Source organism: Tupaia chinensis, unplaced genomic scaffold, assembly GCF_000334495.1.
Source record: "Tupaia chinensis unplaced genomic scaffold, TupChi_1.0 Scaffold000116_1, whole genome shotgun sequence".
Lineage (NCBI taxonomy): Eukaryota > Metazoa > Chordata > Mammalia > Scandentia > Tupaiidae > Tupaia > Tupaia belangeri.
The window spans coordinates 2,592,380-2,616,500 of NW_006159580.1; the positions used below are offsets into that span (position 1 = coordinate 2,592,380).

Below are 24,121 nucleotides of genomic sequence, written 5' to 3' on the forward strand. Positions count from 1 at the left end.
ATGGACGGGAAGCTTGAGAGCTCAGCCAAGAAAACCAATCTGGAGACCTCCCTGCTCCTGCTTTGCCCTCAGCCCTCTAAGACAGTATTATCGGGGGCTGGGTGCGGGTGGGGAGAGGTGGGCCAGGATAGCGGGGTCTCTGTTCTAATTCCTTTCTTGTCAGATTCACTTACTCCACAAGGATTTCATGAGAGACCGCTGACACCAAGCCTTGCTGCCAAACGGTGACTAGTGCCTTGAGGCTAATGGCAAGAGGGACAGGGCTACCATTTTAGATGGGGTCTGGAGGGCCTCTCTAAGGTGACATCAGTACAGAGCAGAGGGGCAGGGAAGCAGACCCCGGGGGCCAGCAAGCAACACGTCTCCGTGGGGCTGAGGGGCTTTGGGCAATTCGCCCTGCATGGAGGCCCTCTCCAAGCCTATCCCAGCACACCTCAAACACTGACATGCCTTTATTCACTTATGAGGACACGAGCCTCCAGCCTCAGCCTCCCGAGCAGCTGGCACTACAGGCGTGCCAGCCTCTTTCTGAGACAGGGTCTCATCATGGTGCCCGGGCCAGCCTCGTGCTCACAGTCCTCCTGACTCGGCCTCCCAAGTCACTGGGATTTCGGGCATATAGCCAAGCACAGTTCTTGCGTGTTTTGTTTTGTTTTGTTTTGTTTTGTTTTGTTTTTTTACCCTCACCTCCAGGGGCCGGGTGGTGGCTCAGCAGTGAAACAGTCTGAGGCTGACGCACGTGGGAAGGTTCTGGGCTCATGTCAAGAGACCTCCCTGGGCACACAGCGGAGCACCAGTGCCCATGATCTGGGGCTGGCCGAGGTGGGTGGACAGGGGCTCACGGCCCGGAGGGGTGCTGTCCCTCTGCACTTCTTTTGTATCTCCTTCTCTCCCTCTCACTCCTTTTCTTTTTGCTCCCCTTCTCTCTCTCATGAGAGAAAAATCCTTACTCCAGATGAGGCAGCAGTGTTGCCGGTGAGACCCTTCCGGGCCCCTCGACCCGGCAGCAGTAAGCGACCGACGGCGCTGGTGTGAGTCCAGGCCCACGTCTCTGGGTAATATATCTGGGTACCGCGGCCAATCATGTCCTCCAGTTGAATAAGTTGAAAGAAGAAAAATCAGGCAATCGGGCCCCACGATGAAGCTAAGTATTTAATTTCTTTTTAATGTTTACATTATTAACACCGGCATTACAAAACGATATTTTTACTTTCAAGAGATTTAAATGTGCAATTCGGTGTCTCGATTACTGGGATCATTATAACCTGAAAAACTGAAGCAGTGCTCCCTCCCTCCTCTCTCCTCCCCTGATGCTGCCTGTTTCTATAAAGAGGCATCAGGGCTCCATAAAGCCCACATACCCATTCCAAATGGCGCGGGAGGTGCAGCCCCGGTGGGGGTTTCAATGAGCTGCATTCAGTGTGGAGTGAGTGACGGCCAGCAGGTGGGTGTTCAACTGGTCATCAACTCCCCGAGAGGCTGGCACCACCGAGCTGCATTCCAGGCAGTGCCTATTAAAGTGCCCAGAACGCCGCTGGGTGATTGACAAGCCAGCGAGAGCCCAGACACTGGCTCAAACCACCCACAGGCACAGGGAGAGAAAAGGGGGGGCCTAGGTGGAACAAGGCTGGAGAGGACCCCGGAGCCCCTCGGAAAATGACTGATAAGAGCTGCTACAATCTGTTGGCCTACTCTGTGTCATCAGAGTGGCCACGCACTATCACGTGTACATAAGCACACCAGATATGTGGCTTACGATGACGCCATGGCCAGGAGGTTTAAAAAGGCACCCTAGTAGAGTGGGTAAGAGCACAAGCTCGGGAGCCATGAAGCCTGGGTTCAAGTCCCAGCTCTGCAACTTAGCAGCTGGTGTCCTTGGAAGTATTCTCACTTTGCCTGCGTTTCCACCTCTGTTAAAAATGGGGGCAGTGGTGGTACTTATCTCTGAGGCCACTGTGAGGGCTAAAAGAGTCAACACGTATAAGGCATTAGAACAGTGCCTGGGGACCAGCAGTTAGCATAATGGCTATGTCGCTGGACTCCCACGTAGTTGACTGCAGTTCGAGTCCCAGACCCGGTGGCTTAAACTCACGCCGGGCGCATGTGTGTGCATGCCCAAGATCCCGAGAGGAGAATGGAGGAGAAGGGACTGCAGCATGACCATCCCCTCTGGGGGGTGATTTCTCGCTTTCTGTCTCTCTGTGTCTCTCTGTCTGTCTGGCGAGTGCACGTGCCCTATAGCAAAAAACCTCTCCAAAAAAAAAAGTGCCTGACACACAGTAAGCACTCAGTAGATTTATCATTATAATTCTCATTTTCAAAAGAAGAAACAAACTGAGAGCAATTTACCTTTTTTTTGGGGGGGGGAGGAGGTTTTTTGCTATAGGGCATGTGCGCTCGCCAGACAGGCAGAGAGAGACAAAGAGACAGAAAGCGAGAAATCACCCCCAGGGGGATGGCCATACCGCAATCCCTTCTCCTCCATTCTCCTCTCGAGATCTTGGGCACGCACACACACACACACATGCCCAGCATAAGCTTAAGCCACCAGGTCCGGGACTCGAACCACAGTCGACCACATGGGATTCCAGCGACAAAGCCATTACGCCATCTGCTGGTCCCAAACTGAAAGCAATTTATAAACCAACCCAAGGGAGCCAGCAGGTTAAGGTACTGTATTCCCACATGGTCAAACACAATTTGAGTCCCCAAGATGGTGGCTTGAAGATCATGCCAGGTGCATGTGCAAGAGGAGACAGGAGGAGACAGGACTGTGACATGGCCTTCCCTCCAGGGGGTGAATTTTCACTTTTCCTCTCAACATTTCCCTCTCTCTCTCTTTCTCCAGCAAGTGTTCATGCCCTACGGCAAAAACCTAAAAAACAAAACGCACCCAAGGCTGGCTTCTCAGAAGGCCTTTGCTGCCATTCTGTTTGGAAGCCTCTCTTGTTCGCCTTCCTGGGACTGTCTCCCCAGGTGACTCCAGTCTTCATCCAACACAAGTCCCCTGGGGACAGCCTCCAGACCACTCGGCCCACCCTCCCAACCACTGTGGACCCAGCCCCCCATCCTGGTCTCTCCCTGGACGAACCACATCTGAAATGATCTGCTTGTTCACAGCGAGAATGGGCTGATCTCTGCAGCGCTGCTCTTACATGGTCACTGAACGCTTGCCTGGCTGTTGTGTCTGCCCAAGCTTCAGTGAGAAGCCCACAGGAACAAGGCCCTTTCCTAAACTGTCTACAACAAGAAGGCGCCCGTGCCCAGCCCCATGGTATGTGACCTGTGTAGTTGCCCAGAGACCAGAACTCAGAAGGGCCGCGTACTTGGTTTAATGCTCTGCTGTTACAGTCTTGAAATCCTTACGTTTTTTTTTCTTTTTTTTGAGGGGGAGAGATTTTCGTTATAGGGCGCATGTGCTCGCCACAAAGACAGAAACAGACAGAGAGACAGAAAATGAGAAATCACCCCCCAGGGGGGATGGCCACACTACAATCCCTTCTCCTCCATTCTCCTCTCGGGATCTTGGGCACGCACAAGCACCCGGCATGAGTTTAAGCCACCGGGTCTGGTACTTGAACCGCAGTCAACTACATGGGAGTCCAGCGACATAGCCATTACGCTAACTGCTGGTCCGGTTAGTTTTTTTTTTTAATAGGGCACCTCACATTTTCATTTTGTCCTGGGCCCCAGAAAATTATAAGGACAGTCCTAGACGAATGAATGCGCAAGCTCACATTCCAACCCAGGTCACATTCCAAAGCCTCATTACTCACCAACCACCAGGCCAAACAGGCCTCAGGGCGGGGGAAGAGAGGTGGGCAGGGCCGTCTGAACTAGGGATGGCCACAACCGGACCCAGAAGAGGACGGTGTGCAGGGAAGGAAGCATCTGTCTGAGTCTCTGCTGCCCACCCAGCCATTCTCCTCAACCTGCCACTGAACTTGCACTTGGGCTGAGGGAAAGCCATTTGCTGCCACCTGATGCTACTCCTCCTGCTGCCGAAGACCGCGGGCTGTTGGTCCCTGCCTCACAGCCAGGTGCTCTTCAAAGCCACAGCTGTGGTCAGGTCTCAGGCAGAATTACAAAGCCTTGAGCACCCAGCACAGCCCTGGGCGCCCAGAGCTTAATACTGTGGGAACGACACACAATCCTTGCCCTTTGGGCTCAGTGGCTGTAAACAGAGCTAAGGTGAGGATGGAGCAGGGAGGTGCACGGGGCCTGACCCTAGAGGAGTCAGTCAGGAAAGCCCGTGGGCACCTGCTCTTCCGTCCCTGCGAATTCATTTACCTCAGGGGGGCCTTCCACGCCCGAGGCCCTGGAGGGTCACCTCCAGTCGGTCTCTACTCCTACCACCTTTAGAACAGGGTCAGCAGGTGGTGTCGTGGTTGGCGCACCGGACTCTCACATGGCTGACTGCCGTTTGAGCCCCAGACCCGGTGGCTTGAAACTTGCACTGGGCGCATGTGCGTGTATGCCCAAAATCCCAAGAGGAGAAGGGAGGAGAAGAGACTATGGCAGGGCCAGCCCTCCAGTGGGTGATTTCTTACTCTATCTCTGTCTCTCCAGTGAGCTTACACACCCTAGAGCAAAAATCTCTCTCTTTTAAGAAAAAAAAAAAAAAAAAGCTGTTCCTGACTAAACCCCCTCTGATCCTTCCTCCAAGTAAACGCCTTCCCCTCGCTCCTGCCCCAGGCCTGCTTCTTTCTGCCTGAGAAGCCATGCCTGATCTCTCTCCCTACTCCCTGAACAGCTGGGAGTCATATTTCTTTTCCCAAATGCCCTAGCATTGTCTCTTGTACTTTGTTAAGGCTCTGTCAAGCCCAACGTTGTGTCTCGGTGTGTCTTAGTACTCCCTCCTAACTTGACAGTCAACACCTCGAAAGCAGGATTCTCCTGGATTCACCTCTACGACGTAGGGAGGCAAGAAGAGGTTTGAGGGAAGCAAATATCGCACATGTGGGTGGCCCGGCTACATGCAAGACCGGGAAGATGCAGAGGCAGGCAGGCTGAGGCTTTCCTTCTTTCTTTTTTGAGAGATTTTTAATATAGGGCGTGTGCACTGGCCAGAGAGACAGAAAGCGAGAAATCATCCCCCGGGGGGATCGCCACACCACAATCCCTTCTCCTGACACTTCTCAGGATTTGGGGGATGCACGCACATGTGCCCGGTGTGAGTTTTAAGACACCGGGTCCAGGACTCAGATCACAGTCAACTACACAGGAGTCCGGTGATGTGACGGTTACATCATCTGCTGGTCCCAGCTGGGGCTTTCTTAAGGAAAACCTGGATGGGAGGCAACCTTCTGAAAAGTCATTCCACACGGTGAGGTAGCGAGAAATGGTTAAGAGAAAACCTGGTGAAAGAAAATACTTGAAAATCATATATGTGATATCCAGAATACACAGAGAACTCTTAAACTTTAATAACGAAGCACCTAATTCAAAAATGGGTCAGGGACCTGAGTAGCTACTTCACCGAAGAAGATATGTTGGGTTGTCAAAAAAGTCATAATTTTTTTCTGTTTTTCTATGCAAAAACGTGTCATGACTTTTTCAACAACCCAACACGAATGGCCAATAAACATACGAAAAGATGCTCAAAATATTGCTAATCATTACAAAAATGCAAATCGAAGCTACAATTATACACTACCTCAAACCCATTAGGATGGCTACTATCAAAAAAGGCAGAAAATCATAGATGTTGGCAATGATACTGAGAAAGCAGAACCCTTGTGCACTGTTGGTGGGAATGTAAAACGGTAAAGCTGCTTGGAAGACAGTATGGCGGGTCTTCAAAGAATTCAAATCGAATCATATGATCCAGAATTACACTGAAAAAACTAAATGCAGGGTCTCAAAGAGATATTTGTACACGCATGTTTACAGCAGTATTAGCCACCACAGTTAAAACTTGGAAGCAATCCAAGTGCCCATCAGCAGATGAATGGATAAGAAAAATGTGGTACACAATGGAATATTATTCAGCCTTGAAGAGGAAGGAAATCCTGACCTTTGTTACACGACCCGGATGAACTCTGAGGATATCACTATGCTAAGAACAGTCAGTCAGTCATGCACACACACACACACACACACACACACACACACACTGCCTGATTCTACCTATATGAGGTATCTGAAGTAGTCAAAATCAGAGACACTAAATAGAACGCTGTTGCCAGGGACTGTGGGAGTAGAGATTGGGAAGTTACTGTAGAGCAGCACAAGGGTTCAGTTTTACAAGGTAAGACACACGGAGGCAGATGGTCCGATGGCTGCACATCATGCATGTATTCGATACCACTAAATTGCACATTTAAAAATAGTCAAGATGGGGGCCATCCAATGGTAGTTAAGGCAGCTGGACCCCACAGGGCCAACCCCAGGTGAGTATAGGACCCAGGACGGCAGCTTGGAAACAGGCTGAGCGCGTGAGGGCATACCCCAAATCCTGAAAGGTGGGAAAGGTAGAGGGATTGTGGTATGACTGTGCCCCGTGGGGGATGCTGTCTCGCTTTCTCTCTCTCTCTCTCTCTCTCCCCCTTTCTCCCCTCCAGCAAGCCCAAGTTCCCCCTGGGCAAATTAAAGAAAGAAAGGTTAATATGGTAAATTTTATGTTATGTGTACTTCACCACAATAAAAATGTAATAAAACTATAAAAACCATCCACACAAATTTTTCCAGGCTGAATCAACCTAGCTGACATTGCTAAGGCTAGAAAACCTATGCCTCCCAAGAGAAAGTGCCTGGCTTGTGTAGGGGAGAGAAAAGATACTAATTAGGGACTGCGGGAGAGGGACAGTAACTGGACAACGTTAAAGAAGGAATTTGGCAGAGTACCAAGTAGAAGCGACAGGTACAGGGGCTGTGAGGAGAAAGAGGGGTAGGGAGCGTGAACGACGTGTGCGTGCTACAAGATTAAGTTCAAACACATCTTCATCCAATAACCACCTGTATTTACATGCAAATATATTCGTTTATGCAAAATAGCAGAGGTCTCCTAGGAGGGATTTTTAGTCTCAAGCTCGTGCAGTCATTGAAAAAAGGAAGCAAAGCTGTCCCTGGGGTACTCCACGTCAGCGATGCCCCTGGGAGCTGAGCCGGTTCTAGGACGGAGACCGAATTAGCTCGGTTTGCAGAATTAGCTTGGCTTGCAGAGACAGGCGAGCAGCGCCCCTACCCGGAGAACCACCGGGCGCGTGCGTGGTCGCACAAGCTCAGCCCTCCCCGCCGCCCACGGCCTCGCAGGCGCGAGCCTTAGTGCGCAAGCGCCAGCTGTCCGCGCCGACTCCTCCCCTTGGGGCGGGGACAGGCCAGCCGCTACCGGCGATTTCTTAAGCTCTGTGAGGAATGGCCCGTGGACGAGACCAAACGGGGACGGGACTTGGGCACTTACCTGCGGCAGCGGGTAGCACAGGCCTTTCGGGAGGGAGAAAACACCCAGGTGACCGGCGTGGGGGCGGTTGGGGTGAGGGAGGAAAGGACGAAGCAGGGGCGGGGCCGGCGAGCGGGCTAGCGGCGGGCCTGCGCATGCGCGCGCCTTCCTTCCAGACGCACGTGCGTGTGGACCGCGTTATACCTGGAGGAGCTGCAGAGCGACGGCCGCTGCAGCTTAGTTCTCTCGCTCTGCGGAACCCTGGAATTACCGGGGAAGCGTTCTAAGAATCCAGGTTCCTGGGATCTGAGCTCACCCTTGGGGATCTCAATCTCTGGGGGTTAGGTCGTGAACTCAGTTTTTTTTTTTCCCCTAGATTTTTTGCCATAGAGCACCTGAGCTCCCCAGAGAGAGAGAGAGGGAAAGTGAGAAATCATCCCCCCGGCGGAACGCCCACGCAGCGATCCCTTTATTTCATTCTCTGCTGGGGTTTTGTATACAAGGGCTCAGCGTGTTTTTCAAGCCGCTAGGTCCGGGACTCGAATGTGAGAGTCAGCCATGTGGGATCCCACTCCTTAACCATCAGGCCACCTGCCAGACCTCAGCATGGTTAAAAGCTCTGGGTGCAAGCAGTGTTGAAACCCACATCACCGGCCTCTGACTTGTTGCTGTCACACACAGCACAGTGTTGTCCATCCCTCAAAGCACTGGATTTCTTCTCGGACCTCTGTAGGCTTGAGCGCTAGGTCCTCAACTCATGGCCCCTCCTGGAAATTGTTCTCTTCCAGATTGGAATTCATTCATTCATATAGTGCATATTTATCGAGCACTTGCCATGGGCTAGGAACTTAGATAAGTGCTAGGGAGACAATGAACAGGAAGAACTTTTACATTTCTGGTTGAGGACACAGTAAACAGACATGTATGTGACAGTCCTGGTTAATATTGTGATGATGTTAGATAGGGTAGCATGATAGAGGGGTAGCATTAGTTTTGGTATTAGAGTTAGGCCTTTCTGAGGAAGTGACACAGTTGAGACCAAAGGGAGGCGGTAAACCAACAATGTGCACTTGATGGGGGGGGGGGGCATTTCAGGTACTGCAAAAGTCCTGCGGCAAGCAGATGGGTTTATTAGAGAATACAAGGCCAGAGTGGCTGGGGGAGGGAGTTCGCAGGACCAGCAGATGGTGTAATGGTTACATTGCTGGACTCCCACGTAGTCAACCACGGTTCAAGTCCCGGGCCCAGTGACCTGAACTCAGGCTGGGCGCATGTGCATACATGCCCAAGATCTCAAGAGGAGAACGGAGGAGAAGGGATTGGGTGTGGCCATCCCCCCTGAGGGATGATTTCTTGCTTTCTGTCTCTCTGTGTCTCTCCAGCAAGCACATGCACCCTATAGCAAAAATCTCTCTTAAAAACAAAACAAAACAAAAGATGGAATTTGCTGAGTTGAGATCAAAAGATGCCAGGAGCCAGGCACATTGTGGTCTTAAATATTCTTATCAGGAGTTGTGTCTTAAAAGGCCAGTGAGAAGCCATTGGGGATGTTTAGTCAGGGGACTGATGTGACTGTCTTTCCTCTTTTTTTAAGAGAGACATTTGCTACAGGCCTGTGTGCTTTCTGGACAGAGACTGAAAGTTAGAAATCACTCCTCAGGGGGGGATGGCCACACCACAATCCCTTCTCCTCCATCCTCCTCTGGGGATTTTTGGGTACATGCTCTTGGTGTGAATTTTAAGCTGCCAGATCCAGGACTCCGCTCCCAATTATGTGGGAGTCCAGCTACATAACCGTTACACTATCTGCTGCTTCCCTGGCTTTCCATTTGTAAAAAGACCACCCAGGGGCCAGCAGGTGGCATGGTAGTTAAGGCACTCAACTTTCACATGGCCAACTGTGGTTTGAGTTCAGACCTGGGAGCTCGGCCACCCCCTTGGGGGGTGAAACTTGGCCAAACCTTGAGAGCAGCAGATGGTGTAATGGTAATTTCGTTGGACTCTCACATAGTTGACCATGGTTCAAGTCCTGGATCCGATAGCTTAAAACTCATGCTGGGTGCATGTGTCTGCATGCCCAAAATCCAGAGAGAATGGAAGCAAAGAGATTGCAGTGTGGCCATCCCCGTGGGAGGTGATTTCTCTCTTTCTGTCTCTCTTTCTTTCCAGAGAGCACATGTGCCATATAGCAAAAATCTCTTCAAAGAGAAAAAGAAAGAAACTTGGCCACACCTATCAAAGCAGGAGCCTGGCTTTTTGCAGCTCAGCCCAACACAGAGTCAAACCAGCCCACCTAATGGAGCAAGAGCATACCCAGTGACGGAATTGTGACTGGACTACTGATTGGGTGGTAGCATGGATGGGGCAGTTGGCCCAGGACTTCAGGGTGGGGCAAGTAAGCTGTGCTCCACTTAGGACCCTCACACCTCTTACGGTGGTCTCCACTAGGCCGGAGATCCAGTCCTTACTCTGAAAACTCCATAGGCTCTAGGGCTGTGTCCCTGCATATCTTTAGCATGAGCTTCCTTATAATAGGGATGATGCCATTTTTACCCCCACCCCACCCCCAATGCCCAGCATAGTTCTTACACGTAAAAACCACTCAGTAGATGTCTGTGTAAATAAACAAATGATTGGTTATGGCTCATGAGACAAAAGTCATTTGAATATAGTTGCAGCTGTAGCAAAACTAGATGGAGAGAGAGAGAGTGAAGAGTGAGATGGGAATTTTTTTTTAAGGTTTTGCCATAGGGTGTGTGTGCTCACTGGAGAGAGGCAGAGACGGAGAAGAAAAGTGAAATTCCCCCCAAGGGGGGATGGTCATGGCACAGTCCCTTCTCCTCTAGGGATTTTGGACATGCACACACACACACACCCCATGTGATTTTCAAGCTGCCCAGTCCAGGACTTGAACTGTAGTCGGCTATCCAGCACCTTAGCTACCACCCCACATGCTCACTCATAGACAGGAGTATTTCTGTGTCCTTAGTGGTGAGAATTGATTTGCGAGTTTGCCGTGTTTGAGGACCTATGAAGAGGGACAGAACCGGGGTGAGCCCCTTACCACCAAAAAGCTTACGATTGGGGCATCAGGCTAGGTCTTTGGGCAGGCAAGAGAGTGTGACATTCCCTACTTGACTGTTACTGTAAGAGGAGTCAACAGAGGAGGGTAGAGCTTTCTCTTTCGGAGTTTTCACCCTTCGTCATCACCTAGGGAGACGGTTCCCGAGCAGTGGAAGGCCCACACAGGCTTGAGTCACAGCTGCAGGTGCCAGTCATGACTCAGCTGATGGCTCAGTAGCAGCCGATGCGTGCATTCCTGGTAGAGCGAACCAGTGCATCTCGGCGACAGCAGGCTCTTGCCTCAGGACCACTGTGTGGTACCTCATCGCGATGTCACCTGAGAGTGAGCCCGGGCTTAGTAGATCTTTGTGATTGTTTTTAGAGGGGGCAGCCCCTTGTTGGAATTGAGAACAGCACTGTGAGTCTCTCCCCCTGACACCCCCAAGTCGTTTATAGACTCCTTGAGAAGGAAAGGTGGTTCTGGTAGACTTCATTAAACTGGCAGCAGGGGGAGGGGACAGACCCTAGTGGCTGGTTGGTTTGGAGCTGCACAGGGCGTGCCAGTTGCCAGCAGGGACTGGAGGGGGGGAGCTCTGCTCACGCATCCTTTCTGTCCCTGTGGAGGGATGAGGCAGTTAGTCCTCCTCTTGGTGTCTTGGCTTCCACGTCCTCAGGATAACCCGGCATGGCGCACAGAACACGTCTGCGTGTCTGGTCTCACTCAGTCCCTCGTGCAGCTGAGTAATGTAGCCATGGCTATTCTCATTCTACAGATGAGGAGACAATATCAGAAAAAACAAAAGAACTTACTCTGGGTCCCCTACCAGTAAGGGACAAAACAGAAGCAGAGCCAGTTGTCCAGCCTATTCTGACGTCACCTTGGTGCTCGGCCTTTCCTTCTCAGTCGTTCCTTAGAACAGTCTCTGTTCCATGACCATTAAGCCACTCCCTTCCCCTTGTTCCCTGCTCAAACCTTTCTGGACCATGAATTGTTTTGTAAAGAATTAAATATCTCCCTGTGTTACACCTGCCTGCTTTGCCTCGCCCACTACTACCTCCCAGCATGGGTGGGGAGAAAGATGGCCCTCAGTGGACACAGTGGAAAAGCCAGCCTCATTAGAGGGCAGATAATAATTCAGACTTCAACCAGAGTACAAAACCACTGCCTCCATTTATTCCACCTCAAATTGCCCTGTGGGGAGTCTTATGGTCCACCCTAACCCACCAAGAGGGATGGTGGTGGTGGGAGGCAGGAACACGTGTAACACCCCTTACATCCTGCAGCCTATTGTGCAGTGTTGGAAAATTAATGTTTATGGGTTTTGCCCCCTTCGAATACAGGTTCCCTGAGAGAACACACGCTCCCCGCAGCGCTGAGAGTTTAATAAAAGAATCACAACATGGGGGAAGGTGACAAAACAACTCTAATTGTTGACTTCACCGCAGGGAAAGGAGCAAATCCTTTTCCTGAGTTCATGAGGTGCACACGTAGTTTCCTAAAAGACCCCTGACTACACGCCGGCACCCACTTGCCAAGCATGGGGTGCAGTTCTGAGGGGCGATGATCAGGAATGCTGCTGCCCAGGAAGGGGCTCCCCCATCAGCAGGTTCTTAAAATTGCATTGCATCCAGGTTTACTGGCCCAGTTTGAAAGAAGTTAAACTTTGTCTTGGATTTCTCAATGTAACATAAATGGTATCTCCACCCTCTCAGAGGAGAATTCAGAGCTTTTACGTAATCTTGTTTTCTCAGTCATCCGAGTGAGGCCTGGTCTTTAGCATTCCTCGATGTGGCAGGGAGGCAGCTTCCCAACTGCCTGGCAGGTGCCTGCCCTAGGGAAGCCAGCTCAAGACACTCACCCCCATACGTGGGCTCCCAGCGTCAAGTTTTTGAGGACCATCCTAAAAACAGGTTATGCTATTTTTAGTAATAATATTGAACTCCAAAACGGGTTGTGAGACGAGGGAATGCCAACACCGTCTTTTTTTTTCTCTCCCACACTGAGTGGAGCTGGACTGTGCTGAGGGAGTGGGCAGATCCAGGGGTGGCATTTATCTACTTGTGTATCCAAGTGCACATGTTCCTCCTCAAGGGATAGGTCTTTTCACCATGTCCCGTGGGTCACCAAAAGTGGTTTTATTCATGTATCTTTGAGGTCTGCCCCTGCCCTCCAGGAGAAGTGGCAGGCAACTCTGTAAGACCTTCCGGGCCCTCTGATCTGTGGTCCCTGCCTCTGTTTCCAACCTCGTCTCCCCACTGTCAGCACAAGCTTCAGCAAGAGCGTCCTCTCATTGTCTCCCAACTTGGCCATAAGACTAGTGGTTCTTCACCTTGGAGACTCTGCACTGTGAACCCACCACGCCCGCCGTCAAAAACCCAGGCACAGAGTTTGCCAAGCATTCAGTGGTTTCCTGGCCCTCAAAGCCCTCCCTGGGCTCCACTAAGAGCCCTGCCCTCCTGAAACGCCCTTGTCCCCAGGCCTTTTCATGCCCTGCCCACTCGGTCACTCCTCTGATCACCATCCCACTCAGGGTCAGGCCCAGCTCTGAAGTCGATGTTCATTCACCACAGGGACTGTGGCTTCCCCTCACCCTGCACTCTCACTTCAGTAAAACTCAGTTCTTCCCCTCCATGGCTGCTGTCAGTCCGGCCCAGGCCCAGCGACCACCTCCTGCCTCAGAGCTGCAGTGCAGGCCTTCTGGATCTGGCGCTGGGTTACACACCGCCCCAGGGCAGGACTGACTTGCAGTGCCCTTGTGCCTTGGCTCTGCTTGGTTGCCAGCTCTCCCAGGGCCAGGGCTGGATTGTCTTAATGTCCCCCACAGTCCCCTAGCAGAATGTTTTTGCATAGTAGCTGCTCAAGAAATTGAATATAAGGGAATAGGCTCCGATAACAAAATGAACTCATTTCAGAAGTCCATTACCAAATCATGAAAACCTTTTTCCATAGATCCTCCTGGACCAGATCCAGCTCTACCTTAATTAGCAAAGCAGTATGCGACACCCTTTCCCAAAAGTGCTTATGCGTCCCTTTGTGTGACTAGACTAGGGGCCGCTGCACCAATTGCTGTCACCACCCAAAATTCAATTTTGAAAATCGAAATCAGTGCCTGAGGCACCGTTGTAGATTTGTATGTATAAAAGTTTAATATGGTAAAGAGAAATTTACTGACGGCTGAGCAGGGGAAATGCAGAAGGAGCAAAAATAGAGCTATAAAGGACACTTTGTCAGTTGAACATCTATTTTATTCACATTTAGGGAGCAGTGCTGAATTTTTCATAATGTCCCTACTGCTGCCTTTTTCAAACCCGGCGCTGCTATTAGTCCTAAAATGCCTGTAATCTCATTAGGTGTGAATGCAAAATCTCGTAATTTAAAGCTTGTATATAAGAATATTTCTAAGAATGTACAGTACGTTTCATCAAAAAAACTGTCTTTCAAAATACGGGAATGTTTGTGCTTTCATCGGTGCACACTGTAAATGTAGGTGTGTGACAAGGCCTCTGAAATCGCACAAGCAGCTCCATTTTCTTTTTTTAGGTAATAAATAAGGCTATCTTATTAAAAGAATGATTTAATTTTATTTATTATTATTATTTTTTTTAATTTGCTATAGGACACGTGAGCTCCCCAGAGAGGGAGAGAAAGTGAGAAAGTTAGCTGCCAGATTTGGGACTAAAACCGTAGTCAGCCGTGTGCGAGTTCAGCGCCTTAGCCACCATGTCACCTGCTGGCCCCAAGAAGACTATTTTTAATTGCTGAGCTTGGATTGGGTGACTAGGAACTCAGATTTGGCCATGGTGCCATCTCCTTACTCAGTCATGCCACCTCCACTGAACTACCTGTACAGCCTCATGTAGACACGTTCTGGCCTCAAATGGAAATTGGATGACAAGCTCATCTTCAGGACTTGCAGGTATCTGGTTCCTTCTTAGATTATGAGTTGAGCTTGAGGCATTGTGTAAACTGTCTAGGAAACTCTCTTTAACATGCAGGAAGTTTAAGAGGTTGAAGGAGCCCAGAGGGTGGCTTTATTTTTGCACTCAGGGCGTGTGCGTTTTGCTGTCATAGAAGGAACAGTCGACAAAGGTGACACATTTCTCCCCTGGTGTCCCTTCTGCTGCCTGCTGCCCGTGAGAAAAGAGGGAAGGAAGGAGGGGAACTTGGGTTGGCAAGGTTTGTAAGGGTGAGGACGTGGTCGGAATGTGGGGGTTCCCAAGAGAGAGGCCGGAAGGAAGGTCCGTCAGCACGCGAGCTCCTTTCCTGAGCGCCAGGTTGGGAAGGCGATCGGACTGCTGCAGCAGCTGCTGCTTACGTGAGACCCTGAGGGTCAGTGTTGGAGCCCTGCTGACCTGAGCGTGGGCCGTGGAGGGCTCGGTGGCCACCAGGCAGCCCATGCTCTTCCCCCTCTACCACCACCCTCCTGTAGCACACCCCCACCACTGATGTCCTGCCAGCCCTTCCCTGGGCATGTGCTTCAGCTGTCCTGGTGCCTGCACTGCCCACTTCCTCCTTGGTGCCCTCATGCACTCGTTCTCCAACTTCCTCCTGGGCTCCCGGCAGGTCAAGGCCCTCCTCCACGGCCCACCCTGTACACACCCCTTCATTCCACCACCACCAGGACTGTCCTGAACTCTTGTCTCCTTCCCTTTTAGTTTACGAGGCAGGGCCTGTGTTTACTACCATGAGTATTTGCTGCTAATAATCATAATGAGAACCAGCCACTCACACTTCCCAGTGTTCCGGGCCTGGAATTCAAACAGTCTAGGCATTACCTCATTTATCCTCACATCACCTCCAAGTAGGGGCTATTATTATCTTTTCTTTTAAAAGAAAGGTTAGGTTGGCCAGTGTGCTTCAGAAATGTCAGTACCTGGAAGACAAAGGAGGCTGAGGGACTGCCCCAGATTGAGGGCTGCTAAAGACACACGACAGTTAAGTGCAGTAGGTGATCTTCTCTTCTGTAAGGATTATTACTGAGACAATTGTCAGAATCGAAATGTGGACGTTGGGTTAGATAGTGATTATTTTTTTTAATTTGCTATAGGACACGTGAGCTCCCCAGAGAGGGAGAGAAAGTGAGAAAGTTAGCTGCCAGATTTGGGACTAAAACCGTAGTCAGCCGTGTGCGAGTTCAGCGCCTTAGCCACCATGTCACCTGCTGGCCCCAAGAAGACTATTTTTAATTGCTGAGCTTGGATTGGGTGACTAGGAACTCAGATTTGGCCATGGTGCCATCTCCTTACTCAGTCATGCCACCTCCACTGAACTACCTGTACAGCCTCATGTAGACACGTTCTGGCCTCAAATGGAAATTGGATGACAAGCTCATCTTCAGGACTTGCAGGTATCTGGTTCCTTCTTAGATTATGAGTTGAGCTTGAGGCATTGTGTAAACTGTCTAGGAAACTCTCTTTAACATGCAGGAAGTTTAAGAGGTTGAAGGAGCCCAGAGGGTGGCTTTATTTTTGCACTCAGGGCGTGTGCGTTTTGCTGTCATAGAAGGAACAGTCGACAAAGGTGACACATTTCTCCCCTGGTGTCCCTTCTGCTGCCTGCTGCCCGTGAGAAAAGAGGGAAGGAAGGAGGGGAACTTGGGTTGGCAAGGTTTGTAAGGGTGAGGACGTGGTCGGAATGTGGGGGTTCCCAAGAGAGAGGCCGGAAGGAAGGTCCGTCAGCACGCGAGCTCCTTTCCTGAGCGCCAGGTTGGGAAGGCGATCGGACTGCTGCAGCAGCTGCTGCTTACGTGAGACCCTGAGGGTCAGTGTTGGAGCCCTGCTGACCTGAGCGTGGGCCGTGGAGGGCTCGGTGGCCACCAGGCAGCCCATGCTCTTCCCCCTCTACCACCACCCTCCTGTAGCACACCCCCACCACTGATGTCCTGCCAGCCCTTCCCTGGGCATGTGCTTCAGCTGTCCTGGTGCCTGCACTGCCCACTTCCTCCTTGGTGCCCTCATGCACTCGTTCTCCAACTTCCTCCTGGGCTCCCGGCAGGTCAAGGCCCTCCTCCACGGCCCACCCTGTACACACCCCTTCATTCCACCACCACCAGGACTGTCCTGAACTCTTGTCTCCTTCCCTTTTAGTTTACGAGGCAGGGCCTGTGTTTACTACCATGAGTATTTGCTGCTAATAATCATAATGAGAACCAGCCACTCACACTTCCCAGTGTTCCGGGCCTGGAATTCAAACAGTCTAGGCATTACCTCATTTATCCTCACATCACCTCCAAGTAGGGGCTATTATTATCTTTTCTTTTAAAAGAAAGGTTAGGTTGGCCAGTGTGCTTCAGAAATGTCAGTACCTGGAAGACAAAGGAGGCTGAGGGACTGCCCCAGATTGAGGGCTGCTAAAGACACACGACAGTTAAGTGCAGTAGGTGATCTTCTCTTCTGTAAGGATTATTACTGAGACAATTGTCAGAATCGAAATGTGGACGTTGGGTTAGATAGTGGTGTCGTATCAACGTTAAATGTCCTGAATTTGATCATGAAGCTGTGGTTATATAAGAGAATGTCCTCGTTCTTAGGAAATACCCGAAATCCGACACGAGGAAGGGGCATCATGTCCCACTTACTGTCAAGGGGGTGAGAAGAAAAATACGTGTACACGGGCACAGAGGCTGATAAAGCAAATGCGGCCATTTTTAAAAAGTGCATTTTGTGGGAAGACAGTGGTTGCCTGACATCCATTCTAAAGCAGTGAGGACCAATATCTGACCCGGGCAGTCTGATTCCCCTGCACCAACAGCCCAGGAGACGCTCACTAGAGAGAACAAACAGAAAACGAAATGTGTAATCTCTTGATTTCCAAATCTTCCGTAAAAGTGTGTGCTAGTGTTATTCTCTCTCCCTTTGTGTCTCGTACCTTCTGTTCCCTCTCCCATGTTAGCTCTCGGCTCTGCGTGTCCTAGTAAAGGTCCATGTGCAGTCCTACAGGGTGCGTGCTGCAGAGTTCCCTTCCAGCTGGGTTTTCCTAGGGAGAGCTGACCAGCTGAGCTCACCAGCCTCCACTTCTGCACCTTCTGTCCCCTCGGAGTGTCTTTGATTACCGTTCAGCAAACACTGGCCGTCTCCTCAGCCTATAATCCTTTCTTTTTTCACGTGGCTGCCTGGGCTAGCTCATAATGAGTAGCCTGCACCAGGAGATGGGTCAGGTAAAAACTAAATGGCAGATCGTCTCTATTGTTGGCTATAAAGTGGGGACCTCTTTTCACACACACACACACACACACACACACACACACACACAGGCAGAAGCAGAGCCGCCTTATTAAGACACTTCACTGGCGATTTATTTATGCTCGCTGTCTCCAAGAAAATATTTAAATTAGAAAAAATATCTATCATTTGATATCTGGGGGAAAAACATACAAGGGAAAGTTTTGTTCTGAGGAACTTTCAGAATTCTTGGCAGAAAAATGTTAGGAACTATAGATAAATAATAGCAAGGACAGAGGGAAGGGAAAATTAAAGAGCTATGAAAGGAGGAAAAAACCCTTCTCATCTCTATGCTGCCGATTCTCCCGGGAACCTTCAGTAGGATCACCACTGTCTCGGGTGCCCATTCAGTTTTGTGTTTTCCCTTTCTGTTGCAAAGCTTCAGTGTCCTGGGCCTTCTTTGTACCAGGCCCTAACTGGAAACCCATCTTGGCTCTTCTCAATTCATACATCTCCTCTTAAACACTGCCTTCTCGTTTCTTTCCTTCTTGGAACATTTCTGTGGCTCCCTGCTTATCTCAGATGAAAAGTCAGATGATTTTTGTTTTTCTTTTTGCCTTCCATTAAAAAAATCTTGGAGCACTAGGTGGTGTGGTGGTTGAGGAGCTGGACTTCACATGGCCAACTGCAGTTCAAGTCCCGGACCTGGTGGCTTGCTTTCTCACTTTCCCTCTCTGTCTCTCTCTGTTCAGATTTTTTAAAATAATAATAAATAATAATTTAAAATACGTATCAGATAATGTTCATGTTGAAGGTTGTGTAATAAAAATCATAGGAGGCCATTATTTGGGACTGACCTCCTACTCTAGACCTCAAGAGACTGGACCAGCATACTAAAATGTCTCATCAAATTGAATGTTCAGAAAGCCGATAGAGCTCCACATAGACCTGTTTTTCCTGAAACCAGACATTCCGGTCAGCCTGAGTAAGGCAATAAGACTTATGTCTCAGGACCAGCAGATGGCGTAGTGGTTATGTCGCTGGACTCTCTCATAGTCGACCATGATTCGAGTCCCAGACCGGGTGACTTGAAATTCACACTGTGTGTGTGTGCCCAAGGTCCTGAGAGAATGGAGATTGTGGCGTGGCCATCCCCTTCCGGGGGGGGGGGGGGGGGGGGGGGGGGGGGGGGGGGGGGGGGGGGGGGGGGGGGGGGGTGATTTCTCACTTTCTGTCTCTCTGTCCAGTGAGTGCATACATCCTGTAGCAAAAATCTCTCTCAAAAAAAAAAAAAAAGAAAAACTTATGTCCTTTTGCGGCTGTCTTAGGAATGTGTACCAGCATAGCTCAAGATTTCACCTAAATTCATCAACATTTTTGTTTTGTTAACATCCTCCTTGCCCAAATACGTTCATCCTTTGCCGTCCGGACTCACTGTCTCCACACTTTGCTTAAGATGAAGCTAAGTAACTCCAGGTGACTGAGGTTGCCCTGCTCAGTGCTGTGGAGTGTAGCCACTCACGGCTGGGTAAGACTCCTGGCTGCCCCCGTCCCATTCACCACTGTCCTTTAAAATCATCCTGAAATCTGACCTCTGGGCACACATCAGGAGGGGACACTTGGATTTTGTGGTGTCCAGGCAATTGTCCTAACCTTGGCCCGAATAAAATCTCTTGCTTTCCTTACTTTGCCTCAGCTTTCTTTTTTTAGGTCAACAAGATTTAACTCAGAAAGCTCTTTAGGGACCTGCAGATGGTGTAATGGTTACATTGCTAGACTCCCATGTAGTAGACCGTAGTTTGAGTCCCGGGCCGGTGGCTTAAAAACTTAGGCCAGGTGCGTGTGTGCACGCATGCACCCAAGATCTCAGAGAGTGGAGGAGAAGGAATTACAGCGTGACCACCCCCCTGGGGAGGTGATTTCTTACTTCCTGTGTCTCTGTCCAGTGAGCACACATGCCCTTAACGAAAAGCTCTTTTTCTCAAGCCAAGGCTCTTTTACCTGTATATTCAGGCCTTTGGGGAGACTGGTCTGGTCTGAAGCACACGATAGCATTCCTACCTCCTCTGCTCTGCTCATGCCATCCCCTCCACCAGGAAGGACCGCCGCTCAATTCCTGCTCATCCTTCAGAGCCCAGATTAGTCTTGCTGACTGCTTGAGCACGCCCCCCCCCCCAAGCTCTCGTAGCCCCAGCGCTCCCTTTATTATAGGCATGCTCTCCAGCGGTCCCTTTTTATTGCACTTATCTCTCGCTGCATCTGGCGTAGTGATTCGCAAGTCACAGATGCTCAACAAATGTTTATTTGCTGGTTGGTTGATCGGGGTCTTCTGTGTTTGGAGAACTGATAAGGTGGAGCCATTCCTCCAAAAGATATTTTCTCCTAGTGGGAGCTGTGGGCCAAATGTACATCCCACAGAGCGGAGAAGCCAGTGCCTAGCTGCAGGCCTGCTTCCTGGGGATGGACACACGGGGGAGGCAGGACTCCTTTGCTCACTTCCTTGGGGGCTTCTTTGTTTTTCAGATTGCAGAGCCTGAGGCCTGTGATCAGATGTACCAGAGCTTAGCACGACTCCATTCAAACTACTACAAACACAAGGTGAGTGGGCCAGAATCTTTCATATCCTAGGCTCCCACAGGGCCCGACCAATAGGAATGAGTGGAACTCTGATTATACAGTGTTTGGTAGAGAATTACAGTTTCGCTACTTTCAAATGTAACCAATAATTTCAACCAGACCAACAAAGGTGCCTGGTAGAAGCTTTTAGGTCACTTAAATAAAAGCTGTTTAAAATTATAACATGCCAGTGTGTGCTTCTGGGGGATCTGACAGCCGTTGCATCTTAAAGGTATTTTCCCACCCACTTTGATGATTTCCCCACCCTGGTGACAAAGATAGGGTGATTGGGAAAGTCCCATCAGACACGCCAGGCCCTTCCGTGATTACTGTCAAGTTCCACTTAGTGTGGGGTTTCTCAGACTTAGATACATTCCATGGGACTAGCAGATGGCCTTAACGGTTACACCGCTGGACTCCCACATGGCTGACTGCGGTTTGAGTTCAGACCCAGTAGCTTGAAACTCACACTGGGCATTTGTGCGTGTGTGCCCAAAATCCCAAGAGGAAAGTGGAGAAGAGATTGTGGCGTGGTCTTCTCCCAGAGGGGTGATTCCTCGCTTTCTGTCTCTCTGTCTCTCTGGCAAGCACATGTACCCTACAGCAAAAATCTCTTTAAAAAGAAAGAAAGAAAAATACATTTAATAACTACAAATATACACTGCCAAATGGGAAAGCCTACATGGAAAAGGGGTTCTTCTAGACCCTCCCTAATCAGAAGGGGCCCCCGACCAGTGACTTGGGCATCCCCTGGAGTCTGGTGAGACATGCAGAGTGTCAGGTCCCATCCCAACCTCACGCCTCAGCCCGCCTTTTCCAGAGAGGATTCTTGTGCGTGGTAACGTTCTTGCAAGGCCACGTCTTGACTCAAGGTGGCGCTGCTCTTCTTGCCAGGTCCCCTGGCCTCCACATACACTGCCCCGGTGAACTGCAGTTAGAGCAAGGCTTGCGGGCTCCAGAACTAATCTCTCCCTTCCCTTGTCTCTCCCTTTCTGCCCACGACCAGTACCCTCGCCCCAGAGACACTAGCTTCAGCGGCCTGTCCGTGGAAGAGTACAAGCTGATCCTGTCCACAGGTACTGAAAGCACAGCTGCCCTTTCTAGTTGGTTTGCAAATGATTCTCTGAGTTGGAGTGGCCACGGGGAATTGTCTAATAAGACAGCTTTGCTTGATGGAGGGTTTTGTGGAATCGCCCAGAGGAATCGGGAAGTTACAGAGCTCATGCTTTTTGGCCATAGGATGGGGAGAACGTCAAAGGCATTATTTTAGAAAGAAAAATCCATCTTAAATGCTTATAAATTCAAAGCCGGGCAGCAGGGAACAAGGGAATACATATTTGCCAAATGGAAGTAGTTGAAATCAGGATGGAAGGAAAATAATTTTATTTTTATGGTCCTAAGGGGCTTTTACAAACAATGCGGGTTTTAATTAAAACAAAAAGCCATTCAATAACCGCGTATGGGGATATCCGCCTCGGCGTTATCTGACCCAGGGGACGCGGTCTGTAGGTTAGATATGGGCTTAACTAGGTATGTTTTGTAGTCATCGGTAACCCCGATTAATAGGAAAGGAAACACCCTGCCGAGCCCACCCCCTCTACTTCCCTGTCTCCATTGTCACTGGTGGGGGAGCCCGGGTTGAAGTAGGCAAGTACAGGAAAGTTGCTATTTTTATTGCCAAGGATATTGTATACAAAAATAGGCTAACCTTGTATGGGAGGACATGGCCCTGCAACATTTGCCTTCTGATACTCCAGAAGCTTCTCATTCCTTTCGGCAATTTGACCACCTAGAAAACTTAACTTCTGAGCAGGTTAGAACCTGGTGGTGTCGCTGGTTGTCATGTGTTGACCCCAACCCTGTTTTTATTACAGTGCTCTCTGGAAAACTGAGGGAAGATACTCTGACCAGGCAGAATCACTGTATTGGCATTTTTTTATGCATAAATATACTCCCACGTCCGTGGGTCCATGTAATTACCAGCATTGGGGTACGGGGTCAGCATGAGGGCCCATGAGTTTGCGCTGAGCTTGAACTTGAAATATAGAGTGGAAATAAGTTCCAGAGGCCCTGCCTCTGGGCTCTTGGTTCCCATCAGGGAAGCCTCTGTGCGTGGAGGAGACTCAGCAGCAATGAAAGGTTGCGGGCGCCCGCCCTTGGCCCACGCTGCAGTTTGTTCTGCCTGGGAGTTCAGCTCCAGGACGTCCGCTGACAGTCTGTCCTCACAGCAAGCCTCACACACAGTCACAGGGTTACCAGAGACGGGCCGAGGAGAGACCCGCAGCATCTTGTAGTGAGGCCCTGAGGGCTGGACAAGTCCGAAACATGGCTGTGTCCCAGGTCACGAGTATGTCCACCTGAGCCTGGGGCATGGCAGGCACTGAAGGAGGCCTCGAGGCCTGTTGGTGGACAGAGTCCCTCAGTGTCACATTTTATCCCCATAAGGGAGCCTGGGTTTCCGGAAAAGTCCTAGAAGGCAAGGTGTTAGGCTTATGGCTAAAGTATAGTGTCATCCACAAAGTCACGGCACATTACTGCCTAGAAAAACAAAAATATGTCACGACTTTTCTGATGACCCAATAATTTAGTCAAGAGCCCACTGACAATAAACTTTGTTAATAAATAATCTAACTTACCTTTCTGTTCAGAAAAGCGAGTCTTTCTCTCCAGATGAAAATTCAGCTATGAAAGCTAAACGATATTATAAGGCTATCTAAATTTAAAATACAGGTCAAATTAGATACCATGGAGCTTTCGCCATGGAGCGACAGTAGACCGATGGTCCCCACAGGGATATATGATAATGTGTGGAGCGTTCTTGATTGTCACGGCTGGTAGTCGGGAGCAGAGACAGAGAGTTTGCTCCTGGGATCTAGTGGGTAGAAGCCAGGGTGCCCCTGGACACCTGCAGGGATCCACAGGCCAGCCCACAACAGAAACCAGCAGGCCCAAGATGCCAGCAGTGCTGAGGGCAAGCCACCCTGTTTGGCCCCTGGGTGCAGGTGGTGTGCTCCTACACAAAGGCTTCACTGGCCCACCACTCCTCCTGCCTTTGGAGTGGCCACCTTCTCACTGAGGGCAGGCCAGGTAAATTACCTCTGTTTCCTCTAATTCTCACTTTTGAATTGGACATTCTTATCTTTGTTTCACAAAGAGGAACCCAAGGCTCAGAGGGGACTCAGGGCAGGGCGATGATGAGTAGGGTCAATCCTCCAAGTCTGTCTCCTTCCCCAGTGGCTGCCCAACTCCACAGCACTAGTGGGCCTACACTGCCTGGGTTCAAATCCCAGGTCCACCAGTTCCTAGCTGTGTGGCCGGGGCAAGTTACTAACCCTCCCTTGGCTACAGTTTTCACATCTGAAAGATGGAACCGGTAAGGTCTGTGTGGTGCAGGCTGAGTTTGCGATCAAGCATCTGGGCCGCTGCCTGGCTGGCACTGCAGTGCCGCCTGTTTGCCCTCCCTTACGGAGCCGGGAATGAGGCCTGTCCTGCTTAGATGCTGCGGGAGGCTGGTGTGACTGTGCAGTGTGCTAGGCCTGGGGCCTGCCCCGTGAGTGCTTGCTCAGTCACCCAATTACCTGTTTGACCTGAAGCAGATCTGCACTTCCTTTGCTCAGGAACACACTGTGTGCAAAGCAAGATATTCTTGTGTCCAGAAGCCCCTTGGGGCCAATCTGCATTATGAAATTTAGACCTCAGTCTGTCTGTCTTCTTTGCAGACACTTTGGGAGAGTTTAAGGAAATTAATAAAGGCATGTGGAAGAAACTGCAGGAGAAGTTTGCCTCCAAGGGTCCTGAAGAGAAGCATAAGGCCTGGGCCCAGTCCTTATCTCGCCCACGTACCTAAGTATGGAGCCTCAGATGTGGCCACCTGCAATAAAACCCGTGATTTCTCTCGGA

At 50.3% G+C, this 24,121-nt stretch overlaps 1 protein-coding gene across 1 annotated transcript; it reads left to right on the plus strand.

Annotated features, from left to right (window-relative positions):
• On the plus strand, positions 1–24,121 carry UQCC2 (ubiquinol-cytochrome c reductase complex assembly factor 2). Its single transcript, XM_006144246.1, has 5 exons — positions 1–84; positions 7,319–7,450; positions 20,129–20,203; positions 21,228–21,297; positions 23,941–24,121. The coding sequence occupies exons 1-5, from the start codon at positions 1–3 to the stop codon at positions 24,066–24,068; spliced, it is 489 nt and encodes a 162-aa protein (XP_006144308.1). The 3' UTR covers positions 24,069–24,121.

Excerpts from the sequence above, each read along its gene's own strand:
- UQCC2 (XM_006144246.1), top strand. The coding sequence starts at position 1 with ATGGACGGGAAGCTTGAGAGCTCAGCCAAGAAAACCAATCTGGAGACC. Across the intron at positions 85-7,318 it reads GCCCTCAGCCCTCTAAGACA|GCCAGCCGCTACCGGCGATT; the intron begins GTATTATCGGGG and ends GGGCGGGGACAG. Across the intron at positions 20,204-21,227 it reads CAAACTACTACAAACACAAG|TACCCTCGCCCCAGAGACAC; the intron begins GTGAGTGGGCCA and ends GCCCACGACCAG.